Here is a 25,725-nt window from a genome sequence, read left to right as displayed (position 1 = left end):
TAAATGTCTATATGACACTTTTAACACATTAGTTGAAGATGCTCTTAGCTACATATGCTGTACATTTGTGCTTAAAAAAAAAAAAAAAGATCACGGCACCCACAAAGGGCGTGGTCAATTTTAAATGTTGGAAAACGCACCCTTCTATTAGCCACAATTAATATTGATTAACATATCTAAATTGTGCTCTGTACACGTAGAGAACCTACAAAAGGTCCCACTTAGGTTTGGGTCTATATCTAGCCACAATTAATGTTGATTAACATATTTAAATTGTGCTCCGTATAGAGTGTTTGACAGGAGCCAATCCATCCTCGAATTTTCCCTCGAAATCCTAAGGGATTTTGTGGTTGTCGCATACTCTCATTTTTATCTTTATTTTAATTTTTTGATAAATATCATGAGATGTCTGGGCTAGTTTGGGTGCACCTTGACTAATCCCCACTCGCATAATTGAGCCTACAGCTGGCCACCAGATGTTGCAACTGCCCCGAATTCGAACTGGGGAGCCAACCCAACCGAACTTCCACTGAAAATTTGGCATTCATGGATTCATTTAGTATAGTTGATTTAAAGATTACAATCATTATTTACTTTAATCTTCATGATATTAGTTTTAGCATATTTCATTGTAATTTAATTATGTTTTAAGGGACTTTTTAAGTGCCTAACTTGATGGTTTCATTTTAATTTAGTTATATAAATCAATATTTTTCCCATACTCCTTTGGGTTAACCAAGCCTGCTACCTTTATGCGGTTAAGTTATATTGGCCATTTGTGGCTATAGTTGTTGTCGGAAGACAATATTTCCCTTGAATTGATGATGTTGATGTACCCCTTCTAAAGTTGTACAATTTTCATACATGTATTGGTTATTTGTAGCTAGATTATGAATATAATTTTCACTTGATGATAAAATAAACAACTAGCAACATTATATTTGTATTTGTTTTGTTTAATTTTAATTAACAAATAGCCACATTGATTTGGGGACCATTAAACTGCTAGCGAAGTCGACAAATACATTTGCTCATGTGATAATGATAAAAGTAGAACGAGAATATCTTTGCAACCAAAGGAATTGCACTTGCCCGTCTCCAAATGGTAAAATGCAGGACGTATCATGCTTTTAATGTCAATCTAATTACGTATTCAAATAAGAATTCACACAGTTAATAATTCAAGTTGAAAGCTTTGACAATGTAATAAACATTAAAAAAAAGTATTTTCCATTAAGTAGAAGGTTTTCCTATACAACTGCGTACTTAGAGTCAGAGACTAGCTTTGTTATTCTAAGTCTTCTCAAGTAACCAACAACAATCTGATTCACCACAGTTCAACCAAGAAAACCAAAATTGGTCCAAACAAAAGACAGATATACAAAAATTATCTACAACAAAGAAAAAGTCTTAGGAATTTGGAGGGAGCTGAAATTGGACTTCATTTGAATTGTAGCCTACTCATTGCAAAATCGAATCACATTTCAAACATCACCAATGCAACACAAAATATCACAAGAACCAAGAATCGTCACCATTACCATATATATAGACAGCAATGTCATATCAAAGCCAAATAACTTTGCGTGAAAGAAAAGAGAGCATTTTCTTTATCAACTCTCAGAGGTCATACCCCGTATATGGTTTTCAAGAAAGAAGATATTGCATATATATACCATTTTGCTAATCTTTTTTTTAAAGCTTTTCCATTTTTGCTCATCTTTTTTTTAAAAAACATTTCAGAAGGGTAAGTCAAAAATGGACCATAGCCATAGCCATAGCAGAAGCATAAGCAGGAGTTTTAGCAGAGCAAGTTGGAGAATGGAAGAAGCGTTTGTGAGTACCTCGCACTCTCGGAGAAGCAGCCACGTGGATGAAGATGAAGAAGCTCTGAAATGGGCAGCCATTGAGAAACTGCCCACATATGATCGGCTAAGAACAAGCATCATCAAGTCCTGTGTGGGAACAGAACCTCAAGGACACCACCACAACAACAACAAAGTGGTGCATAAGGAGGTTGACGTTCTAAAGCTCGACATAAACGACCGTCAAAATTTCATTGACAGGATTTTTAAGGTTGCAGAGGAAGACAATGAGAAGTTCTTGAAAAAGTTCAGAACTAGAATTGATAAGTAAGTTCTACCATGATTAAACTTAAGTGCAACCGGTATATTCCTTTTTTTCTGTCTCTCTCATCTCGTTTTTTGTTGATATTTAGTAGAAAGCCATTTTCAATAACTCATATTAAAACATTTACTCTCACATCTCTCACAAAAGTGAAACTCACTTGCAGTCTCACTTATGCTAGTGAAGAGACATAATATTAAGAAAAAAAAAGTTTAGTAAGTTATTATCACTTCTCTCAATAGGAAATGTCCTAAAAAAATAAATTTTTTTGAATGAAACAGACGCAATGCGGATGCATCTCGCATTAATGGATGCGGAACTCACTAATATTTGTGAGTTATGTAACATTTCAGGGTAGAGGTGTTCGGCCTTTAGAATTTGTTACATGAGAGATTGATGATGCATCAACTATGTCATCCATGTATCATTACTTAGATATGGTTAAGTTTTATTTAATTAATTAATTGCATGGTCGCTTTCATACATAATTTACCATTGATCGCTTTCGTTTATCGTTTCTTTGACCTTGATTAGAGGCCAAATGGAACATGAAGATGTGAAAAACAAAAACTAGCTTAAGTCGCTGTCTTGGTGAGCATAGTAGAAGGCTTGTGATGCAAGCTGAATACTAATTTATGAGTTCCATGTTGCTTAATATTGTGTATCTTTCATTAATTTCTTAAGGGACAAACAAATTAGGTCAAGAAAAGAACTTTCAGCTCTTTTATTGTAAAGGGAATCAAATTGGAGCATATTAATTATGGTTAAATAATTAAGTTGCTCATGTGTTGTAATTGATTTCAGGGTTGGGATTAGACTTCCAACAGTGGAAGTTAGGTTTGAGCATTTGACCGTTGAAGCTGATTGCCATGTCGGCACCAGAGCTCTTCCCACCCTCCCAAATGTTGCTCGGAACATTGCAGAATCAGCTCTTGGCTTAATTGGAATTAGATTGGCTAAGAGAACAAAGTTAACAATTCTCAAAGAAGCCTCTGGCATTATTAAACCTTCAAGGTAAGGTTTACGGTAACTAATAGGGAGTTTATTCCAAATTAATAATTAGATGAGGTCATTAGTTATTGATTTTGATTAATTAGTGTTTTTGTAACTTTTTTTTTTTTTTTTTGGGTTGTAGGATGGCCCTTTTACTAGGTCCCCCATCCTCAGGGAAAACAACCCTTTTGCTGGCACTAGCTGGGAAATTGGACCCAGCCTTGAAGGTCAGGGGTCAAAAGACACTGTTAATAAAATAGGATTTATGACAATAATAATAATAACTTTTTTAAAATTATTTATTATTTTTAAATATTGAACAGGTTAAAGGAGAAATCACTTACAATGGGTACAGGCTGAATGAATTTGTGCCGCAAAAGACATCTGCATACATTAGCCAAAATGATGTTCATACAGGAGTTATGACAGTCAAAGAAACCTTAGATTTTTCAGCAAGGTGCCAAGGGGTTGGTAGTCGATATGGTAACCCACCAAACCCAAACTCAAACTCAAATTTGGCTCTCTTTATTTATTCATTCATTTATTTGTAATTTTAGAAATGAATTTGATAATAATTGTTAAAATTATATTTGTTGGGTTTTATATATGTAGAACTTCTTTCTGAACTTGCTAGAAGAGAAAAGGCCGCTGGAATATTTCCAGAGCTAGAAGTAGACCTTTTCATGAAGGTATATGATATTTGTATTCATAAGATTTATTTATCTAACATCCGGACTTCCGTATAGGAAAATTTCTGTAATCTAATTTTTTTTTTTTTTTTTTTTGGCAGGCTACTTCAATCGGAGGAATTGAGAGCAGTCTCATTACAGATTATACTCTAAAAGTGAGTATTTCTTAATTATATATATATATATATATAAATATATTCTTTAAATTAATTATTAAAGGTGGTGACAAAAAAATAAAGTGCCAGTGCCGCCGCCCTGGTTTGCTTTCATATTAATTACGAAGAGATTTTCCACAACCAGATCATGAATGAAAGGCACAGGTCACCAACAATACCAAGTCAATTTACTAAAACACCCTTTACAATGTCTTGCTAATTAAAATAGTGATGAAGCGCATGACCTCATGTAATTGCTGACATGATTTTGGATTGAATTTGGAACAGATTTTGGGGCTTGATATTTGCAAGGATACAATTGTTGGAGATGAGATGCAGAGAGGGATTTCTGGTGGGCAGAGAAAACGAGTTACCACAGGTCAATTTCCATCTTTATTTAATGCTAGCAACTTTCTCTCTAACCTTATGTTTTGGACATTCTCCATTCTCCTCATAATAAGTGTCATTTCTTTACACTTAAAACAATGTCATTAATGCATCACACAAGTTAGTTTTTATTTTCCAAGTTTACCCTTTTAAAATGTATTGACTTTTATATTTCCTTCAATTTATTCAAATTTTGTTACAACTTCTTTAGCACATTGTTAGAAATTAAATAAGAAAAAAAAAACGTCAGTTTTTAGAATATAAAAAAAAAAAAATTTGTTACATGACATTGTTATCATCTTTATTTTGTTTTAAACAAAACACACGTTCTCTTTGGAAAATTTTAAAATAAAAATATTTTATAGGAATAGAATTTTTAATTATTGTAGTTGAAAATTTTAAAAGAAAAAAGGACCCCCTCTTTTTTGTTTTTGTTTTTTTTCCTCTTCATAGAACTATCTGTCTTAAGTCTTGAAGGGTCTATCTTGGATGAGAAATATTTTATGAAGAGTAATTAAACGATTTTTTATTATTATTAACAGGCAAGTAGAGAATCAAACTTGTGAACTCTTCCGAGTTCCAATGATAAAAAGAGTAATTTAACTACTTACGTGGTACAAATAGAATGTATGAATTCCTTCATCTTTCCAAAGGACCATAGGACCATAAGTTGTTGCTAAATCAATTCGAATACCCTAATGGACCAATATCAATCCTAAAAGACATACCTTAATTTATTAATAAGTAGATTCTAATGTATATATTGATCATATGAAGACAAATTTAAACAATTAATTTTTTTTAGGTCTTTTTTTTCTTTTTATGTTGATTAATTAAATTTATTATCGTACCGTCAAATTTTTTTAAGAAATTAAAAATGAAAAATCTCAAATTAGGAGTCATAGTATATTATAAAACAAATATTTCAAATAAACTTCATATGTGCAATTTTTTTATAAATGTTTTCTTGTATTAAAAAATATTTATGTGCGTGTACAATTACAATGTGTTGACAAGCTCAAATTAATATGGTGAAACACAGGTGAGATGATTGTGGGGCCTACTAAAACGTTGTTCATGGATGAGATCTCAACGGGTCTAGATAGCTCCACGACATTTCAAATAGTGAAGTGCCTACAACAAATTGTACACATCACTGAGGCCACAATCTTGATGTCCCTACTCCAACCTGCTCCTGAGACGTTCGATCTCTTTGATGACATCATCCTTCTATCGGAAGGCCAGATTGTCTACCAGGGCCCACGTGATAACATTTTAGAGTTCTTTGAGAGCTGTGGATTTCGATGCCCCGAGCGAAAGGGAACCGCTGATTTCTTGCAAGAGGTAAAATCTTGATAGGTCTCACTTAATAAATATGATAGGTTGTGATCAGTGGTTCAGATGTTGTGGTTTGGTTTGGTTTGGTTTAAGTTTTAAATTATATGTTGAATAATGAAATATTGCAGTTTGAATTAAATAACGTAGTAAAATAAACAAATTACACTAATTTATTTAATGATTGGATTGGTTCAGTCAGATCACTTTCTAAGCAATTAAGCAATTTTTTTAGAGAGAATTCGTTCAAATACGAATACCTTAACGATTTTATTTTATTTTTTCATATTAAAAGGTTAATATCAATGTTGAGATGAAATAGTAAAATGATGATACCAAATAAGAAGATGTCATTGTTAAAATTAAAAAAAAAATATGGCAGCTTAGTTCGGTTTAGACAATTTCTAAATGAGCCACTAAATTAATTGCAATTTGGTTCGACTCGATTCAATTTTACATTTTTAGTGTAAAAACGAATCAAACATATCCGAGTTTGATTGGATCGGTTTGAATGGTTTGAACAGTTTTAACAGCCCATGAAATTGTGCTAATCTAAATCCATAATTTTGATGGGCCAATTTTCCAACCCATAACTGTGTTAAACTTTCTCAGGTTACATCAAGAAAAGACCAAGAACAATATTGGAACGACAGAAGGAAGCAATACAGATACGTATCAGTTACAGAATTTGCAAACAGGTTCAAACGCTTCCATGTGGGCATGAGGCTCGAAAATGAGCTCTCAATCCCTTTCGACAAGCCTCGCGGCCACAAAGCAGCTCTTGTGTTCACAAGATATTCAATACCCAAAATGGAGCTTCTCAAGGCCTGCTTTGACAAAGAACGGCTGCTCATTAAGAGGAACTCCTTCATCTACATCTTCAAGACGGTCCAACTTATAATATGTGCATTTATAGCCTCCACCGTTTTCTTGAGGACCGAAATGAACACTAGGAATGAAGATGATGCAGCAGTTTATGTTGGTGCACTTATATTTTCCATGATCGTTAACATGTTCAATGGTTTTGCCGAGCTCTCTTTGACCGTTGCAAGGCTCCCTGTGTTTTACAAGCACAGAGACCTACTCTTCCACCCTGCTTGGACTTTCACTGTCCCATCTGTCCTGCTTGGGATTCCTATATCCATCTTGGAATGTTGTATTTGGATGGCCATTACATATTACACCATTGGATTTGCACCAGAAGCTAGCAGGTACAAAATTTGTATGCTTTATTTCATTTATGTCTTTAGTTTTTCAAGAAACTCTGAGTTTGAATATGTCAAAATATTTGCAGATTTTTCAAGCATCTATTGTTGCTATTTTTGCTCCAACAAATGGCTTCTGGGATGTTTAGGCTTATTGCAGGAGTCTGCAGGACCATGATCATATCGCACACTGGGGGCACTCTCATCGTGCTCATTGTTTTCATGCTTGGAGGTTTCATAATTCCTAGAGGTTAGCATGAAACTGAATATTGAATGTAGTTGTCAAAGCAGTCAAAAACCTACAAAGATGAGCACGGTTAGTACTTCACTGAATCATCAACGAGTTTGCTTCATTTTTTACAGGCGAAATTCCCAAGTGGTGGATTTGGGGATACTGGGTTTCACCTATGACATATGGCTTCAATGCTTTGACTGTAAACGAAATGTATTCTCCGAGGTGGATGAACAAACTGGTATGCCATACAAGGCACTTCCTTGCATGCATCATAGATGAGCTAGATTTGTTTAACAAAAAGGTTAGATTCTAAAATGGACTTCACTGTGTTGCAGGCTTCAGATAATGTTACCAGCTTGGGTGTGGCAGTGCTAAATAACTTTAATGTTTACCCTGACAAATACTGGTATTGGATTGGAGCTGCCGCTATTCTTGGGTTTGCAGTTCTCTTCAACGTCCTTTATACGCTCGCGCTTATGTACCTAAACGGTAAAAAATCAACATTCCTTTTATGTCAAACACGGATTTTCTTCTTTTATTTGTTGTTTCTAAGTGAAGATTTTAATGCTCTTGTTTCAATAAACTAGCTCCCGGAAAGCCACAAGCCGAAGAAGTGGCAAACGAAATGGAGGCCGACCAAGAAGAATCAAAGGAAGAACCAAGGCTTAGAAGGCCCCCGTCAAAGAAAGACTCATTTTCTAGATCTTTATCCTCTACTGATGAAAACAACTCAAGTAAGAAACAGAAAACTCTTGGCAATTGAAATGTGAAAATAATTTGTTATCCAAGTTTCTTATTGGACTAAAAATCTTTAGGAGAAATGACAATCCGGAGAATGAGCAGTCGATCCAATGCCAATGGACTAAGTAGAAATGCTGATTCGTCTCTTGAAATCACCAGTGGTGTTGCCCCGAAGAGAGGAATGGTTCTACCCTTCACTCCTCTTTCAATGTCCTTTGACAGTGTTAATTATTATGTGGACATGCCCCAGGTAAGAGATATTTCTTTTTCCCTCTACACTCTTTATGAACCTGAAACATCATATTATATTCCAACTTCACTACTTCGCACAATAACAGGAAATGAAGGAAGGAGGAGTGGCAGAGGACAGGCTGCAACTACTTCGTGAAGTAACTGGTGCATTTAGGCCTAGGGTCTTGACTGCTCTAATGGGGGTCAGCGGGGCTGGGAAGACAACTTTGATGGATGTCTTAGCAGGAAGAAAGACCGGTGGGTATATTGAAGGGGACATTAGAATTTCTGGGTACCCCAAGAAGCAAGAAACGTTTGCAAGAATTTCTGGTTATTGTGAACAAACAGATATCCACTCACCCCAAGTCACTATCAAAGAGTCACTGATTTACTCAGCTTTCCTTAGGCTCCCTAAAGAAGTCAACAATGAGGAAAAGATGGTAAAATCATGCCCTGCAATACTTCTCCGAACAATCTATAGCGTGATTATTTAAATTCTGAAATGCATGCTCTTTGTTTTATGATAATTGCAGATTTTTGTAGATCAAGTGATGGAATTAGTCGAGCTAGACGGTCTCAAAGATGCTTTAGTGGGGCTCCCAGGAATTTCAGGGTTGTCAACTGAACAAAGAAAGAGGTTAACAATTGCAGTTGAGCTTGTTGCTAATCCCTCAATCATTTTCATGGATGAGCCAACATCAGGTCTTGATGCAAGGGCAGCTGCAATTGTTATGAGGACTGTTAGAAACACTGTGGACACAGGGAGAACAGTTGTCTGCACAATTCATCAGCCTAGCATTGATATCTTCGAGGCCTTTGATGAGCTGCTACTGTTGAAGAGAGGAGGACAAGTTATCTATTCGGGACCCTTGGGCCGCAATTCTCACAAGATTGTCGAATATTTTGAGGTATTTTGCCTTCCGAAACTTTTTCATTTTCTTAATGTTGCACAAACAAATAAGCAAATGCAGTATTATCTAAGTCCGTACTTGTTGATCTATTCCAGGCAGTTCCTGGTGTGACAAAAATCAAAGAGAAGTATAATCCAGCCACATGGATGCTAGAGGCGAGCTCGGTATCAACTGAGCTTCGGCTTGGAATGGACTTTGCTCAACACTACAAGTCATCTTCCTTGCACCAGTAAGTAAAAAACAAACCAAAAAGTTTAGAAATACTAATAGTTTGTAGGGTCCAGAATTTGGCTGACTTTTGGGAAATGTAAATTCTTCTCTATGACCAGGAGAAACAAAGCTTTAGTAAAGGAGTTGAGCACACCACCAGCAGGAGCAAATGACCTCTATTTTACGACTCAGTATTCTCAGTCATCATGGAAGCAGTTCACGTCTTGCCTCTGGAAGCAGTGGTGGACTTATTGGCGAAGTCCTGATTATAACGTTGTTAGATTCTTTTTCACCTTGGTAGCTGCACTTTTGCTTGGAACTATTTTCTGGAAGGTTGGCACTAAAAGGTATGCGCTTATCTCTGCTTAACTAGTTCAAAACTTCAAGTAGGGCTCTTTTTGCTACAGAAAAAAGCCTCCGAGAGTTTACATACTACTGAGCTATTTGTCTTTGTTCCATATTCAGAGAAAGCACAGCTGATCTTTCCATGATTATTGGGGCTATGTATGCTGCTGTGCTTTACGTTGGAATCGATAACTGCGCAACAGTTCAGCCAATTGTTGCGATTGAACGAACAGTTTTCTATCGAGAAAGAGCAGCTGGGATGTACTCTGCATTACCTTATGCACTGGCACAGGTAAGTGAGGGGCCTTATATGCTTACAGTAACTAAAATTTTACACAAATTAATCATCCAATTCACAAGACATTATTATATCATAATTTTGTGCTATCAAATTGTCCACCTCAATCTAACTGATTCAAATAAAACCATATATATGGCTTGCAGGTCGTTGTTGAAATACCATATGTGTTTATTCAAACTACATATTATACAGCGATAGTGTATGCTATGGTGAGCTTCCAATGGACAGCAGCAAAGTTCTTCTGGTTCTTCTTCATCAACTTCTTCTCATTCCTTTACTTCACATACTACGGAATGATGACCGTTTCCATCACACCAAACCACCAAGTAGCAGCCATATTCGCAACTGCATTTTATTCGGTCTTCAATCTCTTCTCAGGTTTCTTCATCCCAAGACCCGTAAGTAGTAGTTTTCTTCTTCCCACAAGCACCTACTTTCAAATTCAATTATAAAAAAACTCATGTGATTTCTTGGTTAACATTACCAAAATGGTGACCAAGTAATCGAAACTCATTAAATGTATGCTAATGCGAAGTTCTTTAACTTTGGAATTTTCAGAGAATACCCAAGTGGTGGGTTTGGTATTACTGGATCTGTCCAGTGGCATGGACAGTGTATGGATTGATAGTGTCGCAGTATGGTGATATTGAGGACACCATTAGAGCACCTGGGATCACACCTGACCCTACTGTGAAAGGGTACATAGAAGACCATTTTGGATATGATCCAAACTTCATGGGACCAGTGGCTGGGGTTCTGGTTGGCTTCACACTCTTCTTTGCCTTCATGTTTGCCTACTGCATAAGGACACTGAACTTCCAAGTTAGATAGAAACATTCTTGTTATATTGTACGTGTTATATATGTTGCAGAAAGTGAGACATGTAAATATATGTAAGAATGTACCCCAAGAACAGGGGGCAATTCTTTAAGCATGATGAATTGTTCTCTTGAGAAAGTAAGTGAGTTATTGAGTGGTAAAATTTCAATTGTGTCTTACAAAATCAATGAACACGGTGCTTCAAGAAAATGCTAAAATTTCAATAACTTAATTGAGTGGTCAAATGATATCGGATTCAAGTGAGTTTTTGTAGAGATGATCTTTGAATGAGTATCTACAAAATAGAAGGTTTGGATTAGTGAAATACAATCCGGAGTGGGGCCTACAAGGGGTGTCCCTCAAATAAGCTTATTTGAGGGATCCCTCAATGGAAGCTCTCTGTAATTATATATATATATACCTTTTGTTTAAAGTTGCTGATTTTTTGTTACCGATGATGAAGACACTACTACATTTTACACTTTGCGCGACGAAGAGAATTTCGTCGCGCAAAATACATTGTAGTCGCACAAATTTTAACGCGACAGAAATTTCGTCGCGCAGAATCCGTCACCCAAATATCGTGAAGAAAGACTTTGCGCGACGAAAAAATATTGGTCGTGCAAAGTAACTTTGCACGATGAAAAAATATTGGTCGTGCAAAGGTTTGCGCGATGAAAAATATTTGTCGCGCAAAGTCTCAAAAAAATTTATAAAAAAATAAAAAATTCCCGCGTCCTATTTTTGGTACCCGCCTACATTTTTAGAGTTTTGCGCGATGAATACTAACGTCGCGCAAATATTTGCGCGACTAAATATTTTTTTGTGTTTTAAATTTTTTTAATTAAAATAAACTAATTTAATAGTTTGCTCTACAAAATATTTTGTCGCGCAAGGTTTTTGACTTTTTATTTTATTATTTCTTTAATATTAATTAATTAATATTAGTTTATTCAAATTTTTACTTTTTAAATTTAATTTAATTGTATGATTTTTTTTAAATCACTTTAATTTAAGTTGATATTAATTTTTTCAAATTTTTACTTTTTAAATTTAATTTAATTGTAAGATTTTTCTTAATTACTTTAATTTAAATTGACATATTCAAAATAAAATTACATATGAAAAATAGTGATTAAATTATCCAATAAATATATATATATAATATTCAAAATGTACACATAAATTAACAAAGTACAATAATAAAATCCTAATACAAGAGCATTGTGGTGGTAGTGGCGGATGATATGTTTTGATAGCTTCCTAATCCTCAACTTTAGCCATCAAAGTCTTGATGATTACCTACAAAAAAAACAAATATGGTCAAATAACAAAAAAAAATAAAAATGCATAATCTCCCCTAAAATTGTTATACTACAAATCCAACCCAAACTCCAATCTCTCCCCTTTACTCAACCCCAAACCCCACACAAACTCAAAACTAACTCCAAAAACACATATTAATGAAAAAAATTTAAAATTTGGAGAGAATATACCTTTTGACAAGATTGAGAGTGAGTGAGAATGAGAGGGACAAGTGAGTGTGAGAGAATTTGATAAGATAGTGATAGAGAGATGAGAGAGTGAGAGATAGTGAAAAGATAGATGAGAGAGTGAGTGAGAGTGAGAGATAGTGAAGAGAGATATGAGAGATTAAGTGAGAGGAGTGAGTGTGAGAGAAAAGGTGGAATTTGGGGAGAGGGAAAGAGAGAGGAGAGGTAAGAGTAGAGAAAGACATTGAGAAAATGGTGGAGGAGTTATTTTGGTTTTAAAAATCGTATCACTTTGGGCAATGAAAAATACTGTTGGTCGCGCAAAGTTTTGCGGGACGAAACATATTGGTGTCGCAAAGTTTTGCGCGACGAATATAGGAATATTGGTCGCGCAAAGTCTAAAAAAATTTCCCGCATCCCATTTTTGGTTCCCGCCAAAATTTAACTTTGCACGACGAAAAATACATATTGGTCGCACAAAGTCTAAAAAAAATTATTATTTTTTTAAAAAAATTCCCGCATCCCATTTTTGGTACCCGCCAAAATTTTTAAATTTTTGCCCGACGAAAAGTACATATTGGTCGCGCAAAGTCTAAAACAATTATATAAAAAAAGTCCCGCTTCCCATTTTTCGTACCCGCCCAAATTTTTGCGCGACGAAAAATATATATTGGTCGCGCAAAGTTTTGAGCGACAACAAATATTGGTCGAGCAAAGTCTAAAGTTTTTTTTTAAATTTTAAAAACCCGCGTCCCATTTTTGTTACTCGCCCAAATTTTTTGAGTTTTGCACGACGAACTGTTGGTCGCGCAAACTTTTGAGAGACGAAAAATTGGTTCGTAGCACAATATTTATAAAAATAATTGTTTTGAATAAGAAAAAAAAAATTATTTTATGATTTAAAATATAATTAAGGTGAAAGCTACTTAATAAATGTATATACTATTCAATTTCTTAAGTGTTATACGTACAAAATAAATAAATTTAAAACTACTTAATAAATATATATATATATACACACACACACCATTCAACGATCCAATCGTAAGACTTGTTTGTATATACTTCAAGATTGTATACCCGAAAAATCGCAAAAAATAAATATTCAGAGATATAGTAACGGGACAAAACTTTTCGATAGTTATAAATAAAAAATCACGATTTAACGGTTATTTTAACTCCGATTTTGATGATTTTTTTACAGGTACACTCCTTGACCCTATATGAATACAATGACTGAATTTGATCTTCAATTTAAAACATTTGCACTAGTGGATACCACAAAATCTTATATTATATTTAACGAAAGTATAAATAAACTCTTAATTATTAGTGAATAAATAAACTCTTAATTATTAGTGAATATATTGTTTTGATGGCATATGCATTCTACGAAACTAGTTTCAACGATCCAACCATCAAACTTGTTTTTTTATACTTCAAGATCATATACGCCAAAAATCGGAAAAAACAAACATTCATAGATCAAGTAATGGACAAAACTTTTCGACGGTTATAAATAAAAAAATCATGATTTAACGGTTATTTTAACTCCGACTTTGATGATTTTTTTACAGCTACACTCCTTGACCCTATATGAATACAATGACTGAATTTGATCTTCAATTTAAAATATTTACACTAGTGGATACCACAAAATCTTATGTTATATTTAATGAAAGTATAAATAAACTCTTAATTGTTAGTGAATATATTGTTTTGATGGCATACACATTCTACGAAACTAGTTTCAACGATCCAACCGTTAAACTTGTTTGTTTATGCTTCGAGATCATATACGCCAAAAATCGGAAAAAATAAACATTCAGAGATCAAGTATAGGGACAAAACTTTTCAACGGTTATAAATGAAAAATCATGATTTAATAGTTATTTTAACTCCAATTTTGATGTTTTTTACAGCTACACTCCTTGACCCTATATGAATACAATGACTGAATTTGATCTTCAATTTAAAATATTTACACTAGTGGATACCACAAAATCTTATGTTATATTTAACGAAAATATAAATAAACTCTTAATTGTTAGTGAATATATTGTTTTGATGGCATACACATTCTACGAAACTAATTTTAACGATCCAACCGTCAAACTTGTTTGTTTATACTTCGAGATCATGTACGCCAAAAATCGAAAAAAATAAGCGTTCATAGATCAAGTAACGGGACAAAATTTTTCGACGGTTATAAATGAAAAATCATGATTTAACGGTTATTTTGACTCCGATTTTGATGATTTTTCACAGCTACACTCTTTGACCCTATATGAATACAATGACTGAATTTGATCTTCAATTTAAAATATTTACACTAGTGGATACCACAAAATCTTATGTTATATTTAACGAAAGTATAAATAAACTCTTAATTGTTAGTGAATATATTGTTTTGATGGCATATGCATACAAAAAAACTAGTTTCAACGATCCAACCGTCAAACTTGTTTGTTTATACTTCGAGATCATATATGCTAAAAATCGAAAAAAAAAACATTCAGAGGTCAAGTAATGGGACAAAACTCTTCGACGGTTATAATAAAAAATCACGATTTAACGGTTATTTTAACTCCGATTTTGATAATTTTTTAAACTACACTCCTTGACCCTATATGAATACAATGAACTAATTCGATCGTCAATTTAAAATATATATTTTCTAACAAAAACCCAATCTGAACAACAATAATATATTTTTCTAACAAAAATCTGATCCGATCTAAAATAATAAATTTAAAGCTACTTAATAAATATATATACCGTTTAATTTCTTAAGTGTTATGCATACAAAATAAAAAACAAAAATAAATTGGTTTAGGTGACAAAATGTTTGGATTACGTCATGCAAAGATTTAAAATTTTTTTTATAAATTTTTTTTATTTTTATAAGGACTTTGCGCGACGAAGTTTACTTTTCGTCGTGCAAAATTCGTCGCGCAAGACTTTGAGCGACGATGTATTGTCGTCGCGCAAAAGTTTGTCGCGCGAAGTTACTTTGCGCGACGAATTATTTTTGGTCGCGCAAGACTTTGAGTGACGAAGTTTCAAGTTTCGTCGCGCAAAGTGACTTTGAGCGACGAATAGTTTTTCGTCGCGCAAGGGTTTTTTTTACTAGTGAGATGAGTTTAGTTGACAGCTCCTTTAGATTGTATTTGAAATGTTAAGTGTCGTCTATCTTGTAATTTGTTTGTATTACTACCAATACCAAAGACAGACGATATTGTTTAATCACATTATAAATTTTAGTGCCTTTTATTTTTATTTTATGTTTAATTATGTACATGCCCCCTGTGCTTTCAAATTTATCTCAGATTACCACCTGTGTTTGCAAACGTCTCAAAGTACCCCCCAACCTTTTAAAAACCGTCTCACGTTACCCGTCCCTTCAGTTTTTTTGACGTTCCGTTACGAAACGTTGGGCCCCACTTCCTTTTTTCTTTTTTTTTTCTCCTCCATCCCCCCCCCAAAAATTCGAGAACAGCAGCCCCTCCCCAACCGGCAGATTTTCAATCGCTTATTTACCCTCTAAAACTCAGAAATTTCTCCTAACCAACACAACTAGCAGCAAGAACAACTCGAGAGGTTGAAAAACCATACCTGGATCGAAGCAAATGGTGCTCAGAATCACCCGAATGAGTGATGGAGATTTTGGGTAAAAACCGGCCAATTTCTTGCTTGTTCCGGCGATCTAGACGGCGGTTGGCAGCGGCTGAGATGTGAGGCTGGTAGAGGACAACATGTTAGTTCTTTTGATACTCATGTTGTCGCTTGGGGTGGCCGGAGGAGGAGATGGCGGCCCAAAAACTGTTTGGATGAACAGTACCAAAGGGAAAAGGCTGCTGTTCTCGAATGGGGAGGGGCTGCTGTTCTCGAACAGTAACAAAAACTTAACGGAACGTCAAAAAAACTGACGGAATGGGTAACGTGAGACAGTTTTTAAAAGGTTCGGGGGTACTTTGAGACGTTTGCAAATACAGGTGTTAATCTGAGATAAGTTTGAAAGCACATGGGGCATGTATATAATTAAGCCTTTATTTTATGGTTGAAATTTGGTGCCTTTTTATAGTCAAAGAGTTAGCAATGTTTTTTGGCTGGAGTAATTGAAGTCATCATTCTATTCTATTACTAAATTCTTGACAAAATTCCTAGTAAAATTCCTGTTCAATCCCAAGAATTAGCAGGCTATTGCTGAAATACCACATTATTAAGTGACCTAATGCAGTGTATGCTATGGTGAGGTTTCAATAGACATCAGCAAAATTCTTCTTTGTCAACTTCTTCTCATTTCTTTAGGGCCCGGTTAGATGGATTGATTGCAAATTTAAGAAATTAGATGACATTATAAAGTAAAATTGTTTGTTGAAGTATTACAATCTATATATGCCAAGATTTAGACAAAAAGAAAAGGAAGAAAACAAATGGAATTCAAATGATTTCTTTCAGATGTAGTCATTTCAAATGTACCACATCTAATTATTTCAAACACCACGCCCGTAGGCCTTTGGGCTCGACCTCTTGACATAGTCTTGATTTAGGCTCGACTTTAATCCACTAGGTCTTTAAATTCAGGTCAGCTTCTCTCAAGTGGGTCTCAAAAGGAAAATACAGGAATAAACACCTTAAGAGTAGATTTCGCCCCTCAAAGACGATGTCTCGGTGCATTGTCATCATTTCATATTATGTCAAGAATTTGGTGTGATGGCCCATTTTTGCAAATTAATAGCTAACAATTTTCCACATTATCAACAAATGAATTCATAAAATCAATACACCAATTAAAACAATTGAACTACAAGATAAAACATCTCCAACAGCCTCTTCAATAGCTTGAAATTATAAAATCGGTGAGCCACATCAGAAAAACTCTCTCCAACATCTTATTCAACCTCAGTCATCAAAGTTGCAACCTCTTTCTCTCTCTTTAGGATGGTAAGTTGACTTTGGCTATTCAAACATTTAATTTTACTTTGGAAAAACAAAACCTACCTTGAAAATGTTAAAAACATGTTTTTTTTTCTTTTCATATAATAAATACATAGACATTTTTCACATGTTTTCATATTTTTCATATTTTTCTATGGTATTTCATTAGTTGAATTGAAGAGTATGTTGTCGTCTCTCTCTCTCTCAAACTCTCAATTCTCCCTTCTCTTTAAGCAAGGCGTTGTAGGGGAGGGGGAGGAGGCCACTCCTCCTCCTCTCTTTCTTTCTCAATTTCTTTTTCTCCTAACTTTCTACTCTGCTTGACGTATCATGTTTTTAATGTCAATCTAATTACATATTCAAATAAGAATTCACACAATTAATAATTCAAGTTGAAAGCTTTGACAATGTAACAAACATTAAAAAAACGTATTTTCTATTAAGTAGACGGTTTTCCTATACAACTGCGTACTTAGGAGTCAGAGACTAGCTTTGTTATTTTAAGTCTTCTCAAGTAACCAACAGCAATCAACCAAGAAAACCAAAATTGGTCCAAACAAAAGACAGAGATACAAAAATTATCTACCACAAAGAAAAAGTCTTTGGAATTTGGAGGGAGCTGAAATTGGACTTCATTTGAATTGTAGCCTACTCATTGCAACATCGAATCACATTTCAAACATCACCAATGCAACACAAAATATCACAAGAACCAAGAATCGTCACCATTACCATATATCTAGACAGCAATGTCATATCAAAGCCAAATAACTTTGCGTGAAAGAAAAAAGAGCATTTTCTTGATCAACTCTCAGAGGGCATACGTCGTATGTGGTTTTCAAGCTACAATGTCAAACAGTTGAAAGAGCACCTAAACCCTTATAATGAATGAAATACAACCATTAGCTTTAGTTTTTATAATATAATTTACTATAAAGTCACCGGAACAAATATGAATTTCCAAGTCCTTAATAAAAGTCCAAAAGATCAAACCCTATTAATTCAAAGTAGCAAACCCGAGGCCAATATACGAGTACCTCACACAATTAAATAGTCAGATATTACCCTTCCTACGGAATGGACACTCACCACTGAAAGTTATCCAACCCCAGTTTAGCATAATCTAAACAATCTAGATTATATTCAACAATATTTAGATGGCACAGTTAAAATTAATTTTGGTAGCCAACCCACACAAAAATCTACTTTCCAGTTACACCAGTTACCTACTCCTGGCCAGTCCCAGAGACACATCCCTGCTAGAGACTCATTTGCCGCTTCTTCCTCCACTCTAGAACGAGACCTAGAGTTAGAAAAAGCCATGATAGATTTCAAATTAGGTAATTTCCATTTTTTTTAGTTAAAGTTGTTAACTTATTAGACATGTAATGACTTTCTACAAAATCAAGGTAGAAAATATCTACTTTGGTTGACCTCATATATTCTTTCCATTCATTAAAGATTTGTTGGCGATTTTCTTTATTAGGGTAGGCTATGTGATAATAATTCTTTCTTTCTTGGTTTTCAGGGGCTCTTAAATGGCTATCTAAGGCTTTCCAATTGATTGTGAATTTGTTGTTAAGTGTCCATAATTGATTATTAACAACTGCAAAATCTTTGGCTTCAAAATCAGTTTGTGTGGGAGACTCATGGGACTTGGATTTGTTATCTTCAACTGGTTGTTTACCGTAGCAGGGTTGATTAACCTGGGAGGTTTTTCTTGAGGATTCTAATTTGAAATCTGTCATGGCTTTTTCTAACTCTAGGTCTCGTTCTAGAGTGGAGGAAGAAGTGGCAAATGAGTGTCTAGCAGGGATGCGTCTCTGTGACTAGCCAGGAGTAGGCAACTGGTGTAACTGGACAATGGATTTTTGTGCGGGTTGGCTACCAAAATTAATTTTAACTGTGCTATCTAAATATTGTTGAATATAATCTAAATTGTTTAGATTATGCTGAACTGGGGTTGGATAACTTTCAGTGGTGAGTGTCCATTCCATAGAAAGGGTGATATCTGACCATTTAATTGTGTGAGGTACTCGTATATTGGCCTCGGGTTTGCTACTTTGAATTGATAGGGTTTGATCCTTTGGACTTTTATTAAGGGCTTGGAAATTCATATCTGTTCCAGTGACTTTATAGTAAATTCTAAAAACTAAAACTAATGGTTGTGTTCCTGGGAGGACTTGGTACCGATCAGTTTTAATATTCAGAGTTAAAATTTTCAAAATATGAGGATCGCTGAGACTGACTGTAAAGTCTGAGTAGCAATCAAAATGAACTAGACCATTACATAAACTTGAGTCAATTAATCCTAGCATACTGTCGCTAAAATTAGTGAATCTAGCATCTCTTAGACATAGGCAGACAGAAGCTTTTAGTCCTAGTCTAGTAAGGGGCTTAACTACAACTTTGACTAAACCAATGTGAAGGAAATTGTTTCCATCATTTTTATGTTTTTTAATCGATTCAAGATTAAGCAACTGACATGTTTCATGTTCTTTACTTAAAGCATAGACTTGTTCAACTGTTTTGACATGGGCTGTCGACTTGAAACTAGACAATGACCATTTTTTCTTATAGATGTCCTGATTGGGGACTCTGGGTATATTCCAATCCCTATAATCTAATTCGCTATTAGACTCATATTCTATTTGTTCTTCATTAACTATTTCTGAGAGGCGACTAATGCTGGCTCTAGAACTGCTTGAATTACAAGAATTTATTATAAATAGGCGACTCATTTTAACTCATGTTTCTGGTTTATATATATTCCTAAGACTTGGTACGTTTATATATTTTTGATTCAGTATGTAATGACGTTTTTACTAAAAATACTTTAGAAGAATGCCTCTCTCTTTTCCTATAAATCATAATTGGCACGAAAATATGAATTCATACTTTCAAGTGAATTTTGTTTAGGGAAGAACTTGTCTGGCAAAACGAGGTCAGGGACTTGGAGGGAGTGCTCGAGGTATTCAGTGAGGACTTCATCGTTTGTGACTAATGATTGGCGGCCTGAGGCAATGAGAGAAGGCGATGGGGCCAGGGGCGGCTCTGGGGTGGAGCAAGTGGTGTCACCGCACAGGGCCCCCGATTCTTAAGGGCCCCCCGAAAAAAAAAAATTCTTTATATTATATATATTAATATTTAGGAATGTATATATAGTATAGCGTGCTAGACATGGGCACAAGGGTGTGTTGGGGGGAGTCGGGTCTAGCGCTTCTCCATTTAACGTCGCGCCAGAGTTCGATTCTTGGGTGAAGTTGGTCTATATGCTGTTTTTATGTTATTTTTGCATTATAACTAAAAACTTTACATAATAAATAAATAAATAAATGAAAAACCAAAAACCCTTGAAATAAAAGGAAACATCGAAGCGCCAGAGTTCGATTCTTGCTGAAGTCTGTCTATATTCTGTTTTTATGTTATTTTTGCATTATAACTAAAAACTTTACATAATTAATAAATAAATAAATAAATGAAAAATCAAAAACCCTTGAAATAAAAGGAAACATCAAAGCTAACCACAGGAGGAGTATATATATATCCCCCAAACACTTTCTACTCCGATCAGTCTTTTAAAAAAAAAAGTTTTAAAAAAAAATTCTCATCTAAGAAAAGTACTTTTTTCGTTCAAAACAAAACAAAAAAAACTTCATGACTTCTTCTTTTCTTTTAAACTCTGATTTGCTGGTAAGTAATCATCATCATTCATCAATCTCTCTTTGGTTCTTTTTTCAATCCTTTGACAATTTTAGTTATTCTTTCAATTTCAGGAATTTCAACATCAAAAAGAGAAAACCCTAATTCCTATATTCATAAAGAACACTCAAAATCAAATAGTCAAGTTCAAATTTCAGGAATTTGTGTGCAACTACTCTTTAATTTGTGATTGCTAATTTTTTTTCCTATGAAACACAAATTGCTTATTGGAGGCAGCAAAGGACCCTATAGGGGCACAATGAGCTTATTTTTGTACCAAACATTTAATTTTATCAAATAGAAACATTTAAATTTTTATGAATTTGATTTCTGATCGTCATTACATATTTATTCATGACTTTTAGTTATAAAAAAATTGTTTATGACATTAAGTTATGCCAAATTTGTATTTATAATATTTCGTATTAGATTATGTGAAGCCCCAATTTAAGTTCGCACAGGGCCCTCAAAATCTCAGGGACGGCTCTGAATGGGGCATGAAAATCAATCGGGTTTTCAGAGACGGGTTGAGGTGAGGCTGCCATTGGGACAAACTAGAGGGGAGTGATGCAAGTGAGCCCACTTGTTCTACTTCTTCTTGTGTTCTTCTACGGCTATGCATCTTTATATTTCTTTTCTTGTTGCTAAAGAAAAAGAAAAAAAGAAAAAGAAAAAAAGGAGCAAGGAGCAGCAATGATGACGTGTCTTGGGGTTGAGCTACATCCCTCCCAAGAATGATCAATGATCAACACAAGGTCTTTCACTTTTTGGGATTTGCTTTTCTTTTCTATTGTTCTCACTTTCTTTACAGCTCCATTGTTAATCATCACCTCCCTGGTTTTCTCTTTTGTAGCATTTGCCAGACTTTTGGTGAGGGACCTTCATCTCACATAACAAAACAAAAATCTTCAAAAGACAGATATGTAGGTGTTGTGGTTCTATTGTTTGTACGAGAATTACTATTGTTTTTAGCCAATGATGTTAAGTTTCAATTTCAAAATCAATCAGAGGTGTATATGCTGTGATTCTATTATTTGTCCAAAAATCATTGATTTTGTTTCCCTCTTTTTGTTCGGGAAATTCTATAGTGAGAGTGCCATATACAGACTATAGATGTGGATTTACATATTAGCCAATGATACTTGAACGACTCCTCTTGTTCAATGAGTCGAAAAGTATATGCTTATTTTTGGGCTGACCAACGAGTTTGTCCGATTCAATGGGTTACAACTTGGCTCAAGCCCATCAATGAATTGGGCTGACCCAACCCACCCAACCCGAGTTTGGGCCCTAATTTTGCACTGTTGCATATGTAGTAATATGTTTTTTTTGTTTTGGACAAATATGTAGTAATATGTTAATACAAAATAGCAAGAGTTTCTAGAGGTATCTTTTTCGTCACTGCCGCCTCCAAAAACGATCTTCTACACACCAAAATAATCAGTACTTTACTTACCGACATAATCAGAAGACAAAGACGACAAGGACATGAGTTGTATGTGGATGCATAAGCATCTTCTCTCAAACGTTATGTTCTACAAGGGTGATGTCTGCGGCAGGCTTCAATAGTTTCATTTTTCTTAGTTTATAATTTGATTTTTGGTATGAGATATTGTGGGGATATATGACACTTTCTGCTTTTTTCCTTGTCTAATATAGCACGTTACTATCACAAGCTCAGATTAATGTCTTTTCTGGTCATCAAGTGTACACACGACATGTTAAATTTGTTACTTCCAAATGAAAGCTTCGGTTCAAGTCTTGACAATCATCAATAAATATATTCTGACTTGCCACATTTTTGGGGAATCTTTTGACCACAATTGAAACAAAATACTTCAGATATAGATATTTGAACTAATACTTTCGTCTACTTTGTTTTTTATACAAGTAATATTAAGAGAGGGAGATTCGAACACGAAACTCCAGATATATGAATACTTGCCATATTTTTGGGGAATCTTTTGAGCACAACTGAAACAAAATACGTCAGATATAGATATTTAAACTAATTCTTTCATCTACTTTTTTTTTTTTTATACAAGTAATACTGAGAGAGGAAGATTCGAACACGGAACTCCAGATACATGAATAACTGTTATTAACCACTTGAGATACAAGCCACTTGCCTCTCATCTACCATCAAATTCTATTCTAAGCCACCTAAGAGATGACGTTTTAATGGATCATGGGCATGTTTTCTACCAAATATTAATTTCTAGATGGTTTATGTCCTTTCCTCTTTCAAAGATATTTATTTTGAGTTGAATTAGTTTGTCAGAAGATTTTCACGTATCGCTTTCGCCAAATTTTTTCTCGCAAGGAATTGGAATCAAGGTCAAGCCATATTGACGTATAGCATTGGAGACTTGTTGGACATTGAGATCATTGTCGAAAATGTACACGCGTGGCTTGGATGTCTCTTGTCAAAATGTTTAGCGACACTAATTTTTATCTTAGTATTAACTTTTGACCAACAACTAGCAGCATTGATTTGAGGACCATTAATCTGCAAGCGAAGTTGACATTATTGTACAACTAGAGCTAGCGACCTGTCAACTTGGGTTAATGAGAAAACCTGAAGAAGGAACCCAAAAGCATCACACCCCAATGGGCAACGGACGCCTAAGCTCTGCTCTCTCTCTCTCTCTCTCTCTCTCTGTGTTGAATGTGAAAGAGATCATATCATAGAGAGGATTGATGCAATGAAATCCACCGACGACGAAAGGATGATGAAGGGAAAGAGAGGATGTCTAGAACATTGTTTCGGTAAACGCAAGTTTTCTCATTTTTATGTGTAAAGGTTACACAATTTTAGGTGCATCTAATCATTCACCATGTTGTGATTAACTAATTTTTATTCTTCACATGTATGGACCATTCATTTTTTAAATCACTATCTAAGATCATCTTTATCAAAAATCAATTGAACTAGAGATAATTTAATTATCCATATGTATCAACTAAATGAAAATTTTCATTATGAAGATTGTAATTGTTATACCAAGATTGTCGATTTGTATGATTCATAGAGAGACCTAATTTTCTCCCTAACTAAACTATAGTAAGTAAACATATTTCATTGCATGCATGATGATACAATTAGAACATCTAACTCAAAATTAATATGCCAAAGGTTCAGCCTAGTAAAAAATGGTATTTACTTGCAGATCAGTGATCTCATGTTCGAATTCCTATGGCACCTTAACAGTGTATGTGAGAAATCTCCTTCCCTGTAACTAGTTTAGACTATCACTTGTATTAAAAAGAAAAAAAAAAGACATAAAACTATATTGAGGTGACTGACTTTGTTATTATTTCAACTCTTCTCTCTATCATACTATAGTCACTAGCGGAGCCAATGCAGGCCCAAGGTGGGCACTGGCCCCTCAAATATTGTTGTATAGACAATTATATGTTAGTGATATTGTAAAAATGTTATAAAATTTCTCACAAATTCTTAAATGCCCACTATTTTCTTTGCTTCTCTTTCATTCTTATGTCTAAATTTATGTTGAATTGCATGTATTTGTTATCAAAAAAGAGTGGTAGGTTATTCATACAAAAAATAAAGAAAAAAAATAGAGAATTAGAGATTTCTTAAAAAACTAGGTTGATTTGTCATAAAAGAAAGTGTTTGAATTTTTAAAGGTGCCTCTTCTTACTTAAATTCATGGCTCCGCCTTTGACTATAGCTGAGGACCTATCTAAACAAGAAGACATCAGAACATAGGTTTTAGTTGGCGTACACCAAGTCCCCCACCACAAAGAAAAAGTCCTTGGAATGATATGAAGTTGAACCTGGAATTTTTTTTCCTTTTTTTCTGGGGTCATTCGGGGGCCAGGGAAGTTGAAAAGTATTTTATTTTGTTCCTTCCTAAACTGCTACTGCTTCTCTACTTCTCCCTTTACAATCAAGCCTTTTTCTTCCAAGGCCAATTGCCTGCACCACATTTCTTTGTTTAATACCAACGTGCTGCTTCTAACAAGTTTCTTCGAGTCAAAAGTGTGCGTCATACATCACTTCGATTGCTTTCCGTCTCCTTTCATCTGGTGCTCATCAGCTTCTATTCTTCAATAATCGCCAACGCCTGCCTTCCAGCTAATTACTATGGTCCACTCCATTTTAACTTTCTTCCTTTGAATTCCATCTTCCCTTCGACTTGGATCAATTTTAATCTTTTATAGAAGAGTCTATGAAATCTCTCATCACGATCAACTTGGATAAAGTTGCTCTCACTTATAACATGACTCTATTGTAATTGTAATACTAGCATTTTTATCGTGAAGCTTGTGTTTAGGGTTTGGATGGACCATCGAAAGCTAAAAAAAACTGGGCTGTGGAAGGATATAATAGATTAGAACTTTGTGATATCAGTTCATATAGCTAGTGTATTATATATAATAGATATGAAGGAAGTTGAGGTTCCACTTCAAAATCAATTAGCAATGAAGGGAGTAGCCCAACTCCTTATAAACCCAGGCTAAGTCCCTTAATATTTCAATATGGGACAAACACTCTCAACACATGTCCGCACGTGTGGTGAAGTTTCAAACCTAACACGTGGACAACACATATTGGATGATCTAGGAGTACGCATGACTATTGAGCCCAACACGTAAAGCCTTACTCTAATATTATGAAAGGTTTGGAATTTCTTGGAGATCCCCTTGGTTTTTCTGTGCTTCTCACCCTCTTCAATAAAATGAAGACACATAACCATTTTGATATAATGTTATAATTTTGAAATACATCGCGGTAGTTCTAAAAAATTAGAATTTATCAATTTAAAAAATTGTAATAATTTTCAGAACTTACATATAGATCTAATTTCACAACTTTAATTTTAAGATGTCGAAATTAAAGATCCTCGGATAAGATTCAACATTAATTCTCAAATTACA

The 25,725-nt window shown here is 34.6% G+C and overlaps 1 protein-coding gene across 1 annotated transcript; it reads left to right on the top strand.

Moving 5' to 3' along the window:
• On the top strand, window positions 1,677–10,871 carry LOC18784098 (ABC transporter G family member 29). Its single transcript, XM_020561078.1, has 21 exons — window positions 1,677–2,132; window positions 2,932–3,141; window positions 3,263–3,347; window positions 3,444–3,603; window positions 3,733–3,809; window positions 3,911–3,964; window positions 4,253–4,343; window positions 5,394–5,695; window positions 6,299–6,897; window positions 6,981–7,141; window positions 7,255–7,364; window positions 7,462–7,615; window positions 7,714–7,860; window positions 7,942–8,117; window positions 8,206–8,538; window positions 8,632–9,006; window positions 9,105–9,238; window positions 9,339–9,566; window positions 9,685–9,856; window positions 10,009–10,263; window positions 10,424–10,871. Exons 1-21 carry the CDS (start codon window positions 1,759–1,761, stop codon window positions 10,694–10,696), a joined length of 4,470 nt encoding a protein of 1,489 aa, XP_020416667.1. The 5' UTR covers window positions 1,677–1,758; the 3' UTR covers window positions 10,697–10,871.

This window comes from Prunus persica, chromosome G3, assembly GCF_000346465.2.
Source record: "Prunus persica cultivar Lovell chromosome G3, Prunus_persica_NCBIv2, whole genome shotgun sequence".
Lineage (NCBI taxonomy): Eukaryota > Viridiplantae > Streptophyta > Magnoliopsida > Rosales > Rosaceae > Prunus > Prunus persica.
This window is presented reverse-complemented; position numbering and strand designations above follow the sequence as displayed.

What these genes read in the sequence shown, in the direction of transcription:
- LOC18784098 (XM_020561078.1), top strand. Translation starts at nt 1,759, where the DNA reads ATGGACCATAGCCATAGCCATAGCAGAAGCATAAGCAGGAGTTTTAGC. An exon ending in CGCGCTTATGTACCTAAACG is followed by an intron (nt 7,616 to 7,713) that starts GTAAAAAATCAA and finishes TCAATAAACTAG; the next exon opens with CTCCCGGAAAGCCACAAGCC. An exon ending in TACCTTATGCACTGGCACAG is followed by an intron (nt 9,857 to 10,008) that starts GTAAGTGAGGGG and finishes TATGGCTTGCAG; the next exon opens with GTCGTTGTTGAAATACCATA.